The sequence below is a fragment of the Echinops telfairi genome, unplaced genomic scaffold (genome assembly GCF_000313985.2).
Source record: "Echinops telfairi isolate 266 unplaced genomic scaffold, ASM31398v2 ScPeMD7_5592;HRSCAF=6446, whole genome shotgun sequence".
Classification (NCBI taxonomy): domain Eukaryota; kingdom Metazoa; phylum Chordata; class Mammalia; order Afrosoricida; family Tenrecidae; genus Echinops; species Echinops telfairi.
Window position 1 is genome coordinate 50,429,488 of NW_022109491.1, and position 2,512 is coordinate 50,431,999.

Sequence of the window (2,512 nt, forward strand, 5' to 3'; positions counted from 1 at the left end):
CACTGCCCGGCGTCTCCCTTCACCCACCCCTCTGCTGCCCATCCCCCAGAGAGGAGGTTATATGTAGATCTCTGTGATCAATTCCCCCTTTCTACTCACCCCCTTCCCTCCTGGTATCGCCACTGTCACCCCTGGTCCTGAGGGGTTCTACTTAGCAACAATACCAACCAAAAATAAAAACAACAATGATGATGATATGATGATGAGTATCACATACATTTTCAAAATTTTATGAACTGTCAAGCCCGGTAGTAAATAGCTTAAATGTAATACTTTATGTAATATTTACAATATTCTCCAGGGGACTGTAATAGTAATACTCCCTTTTTGAAAGAGGAAGATATTGAATCTTAATGAGTTTGCATAATCTGTCTAGAATCTCTAAAAGTAATAAATTAAGCCTGGAAACAAACTTGAGAAGTTTGATTCCAAGACTCACGGTTTGGTTCAAAGTGACTATAATAAAAAGTGCTACTCAGACACAATGTAACTATAAGGAGCCTAAGACTTTCCTCTGCACCCCAAGCATTTCTAGTTTCCTATGTGATTGTACTGCTGTCCTCTGAATATACTCCAATTTCACTTGTTTTAAATACAAAATCAAATTATTTTGGATCTATGTTGATCAAAGCAAAATGGAATATAACTAGCAGCTTCTTCTTTATGGAAACTTCAGTTATTGTACATGATCTAAACCATTTGTCAAAAGCAGCCCAAATAAGATGGGTTTTTTTCTTATCCAGCAATTACGTGGTTCTTTATGGGTCAACTACTCTTAAAAGTCACAAATCCTGATAATAGATATCATTCTCATGCTTCCCTGTTCTTTTTATTCTGTCCCATAATTTTCAGTCATCCTACCATGTAAATTTTGCTTTAAAAAGATTTTTTTATTTCCCTCATTTTATTGACTTCTGGTTACGTGAATTTAATACATATGAATTTATATAATAATTTAAATAATCAGTCACCTTAAATATCTCTATAATTCACATCATTCCATTCTATTCATTATTGGCATAGCACTATTATTTGGATGATTTTATGTTTCACTTGTCTATTCATTTAATGTAAGGACTCAAAGAGCTTACCAATCTTAAGACCCAAATATATGAAACCTTAACATTCCTTTAACATGCCAGCCTGTCTTCAATCGTGCTTCCATTGATGGTGGCCAACGATCCATTCTCAAAGAATCTTCCTGTTTATTACTTGACCTAATTCTTATCAGCCATGTAGTGAACAGAAATAGTCACAGTTAGAGTTCCAGTTTTAAACATACTTCCTGGTACAAAGTTCTATCCAACAGACTATCATATGTCAAATAGACTTAACATTGAACAAGCAAATATAGTGCTATTATTCAGGCCTCTGAAGGACTCAGGCTTGATCTCATTTAGAACATATAAACTAGGTGAAAGACAATGATCTCATAAAGGATGGACAAGGGCTGAGCAGATTGTAAAAATGCCTGCTATATTTAGATTAATATAATTAAGCTACATAATAAACTCAGCACAACCTGGTAGGCTGATAAGATTGTAGATAGGCAAGGAAAGGAGAGTAGTTAGAAGAAAATCCATTACCACCTCTATGTCTCTATAATAACTCACTCCTTATTTTTTCAGTGACCAGTCAATGGAGGAGTTTTAAGCAGGGAAGTACCATAATTACTTTTGCATGTTAGTAATATTATATTTAAACTGTTTTAGAATGAGTATAAATTCTGAGATTAGTCAGCAAATATTTAGGTATTCTTAGAAAGATATTATTTTTCCATAGTAGTGGAACTAGAAAGAATTTTGAACACTTTTTGGAAAGTTACTAAAACTTATGACTGGTGAAAAGTAAGTTAAATAAAAAGGAATTTTCTAACTAAGGTTACCAAATAAATGGATGATGATAAAACTATTAAAATGGAGGTATAAAAGCCAGGTAAGAATTCACATGAAATTATTGGGTTACTTGATATGAATCAAATGATATTTTTCTTTGTGCCTGTCTTTGTCTCTCTGAGTGTCTCTTTTTGTGTATCTTAAATCTCTCTTCTTTAGTGCTAACTCACTGACACTAAGTCAATTCCAATTCACATTGACCTGGAAAAGACGGTCTCATCTCTCTCTGCACACCAGGGGGTTTCAACTTCTGTCCTTGCAGTTGCCAATGTACTGTGTACTGGACAGTGCAATCAGGGTTCCTTGGCATGAGAATGCATAGCCTGCTAATCTCAAAGAATAAAAACAATAGTCTATGAGCAACCTCATGACATAAATGAACATGGAGGGAATTATGCCGAGGGAAAGTAGTGAATCACTGGGACCGAAAATGGTTTACAAGACTACTACTATTAAAAAAATAAATTTTACCCCCATAAACATTCTTTGAAGGTTAACAGGGTGGGAGGGGTGGAACAGTAAAAAGTTAATTAAATAGTACATGCATATTAACTTTCCCAAACCAATTCCATTATCATCAATTTAGTACCGACTCAGAGACCCTATGTAGGGCTTTC

At 34.8% G+C, this 2,512-nt stretch overlaps 1 protein-coding gene across 1 annotated transcript in view; it reads left to right on the forward strand.

Annotated features, from left to right (window-relative positions):
* LOC101659373 (putative olfactory receptor 8G2) overlaps nucleotides 1–795 on the forward strand; it is a 6,444-nt gene extending 5,649 nt beyond the window's left edge. Inside the window, exon 3 of the mRNA XM_045295181.1 lies at nucleotides 648–795. Coding sequence (XP_045151116.1) covers nucleotides 648–795 — 148 coding nt within the window. The remainder of the gene's footprint in view (nucleotides 1–647) is intronic.
* The last annotated feature ends 1,717 nt before the right edge of the window (nucleotides 796–2,512 follow it).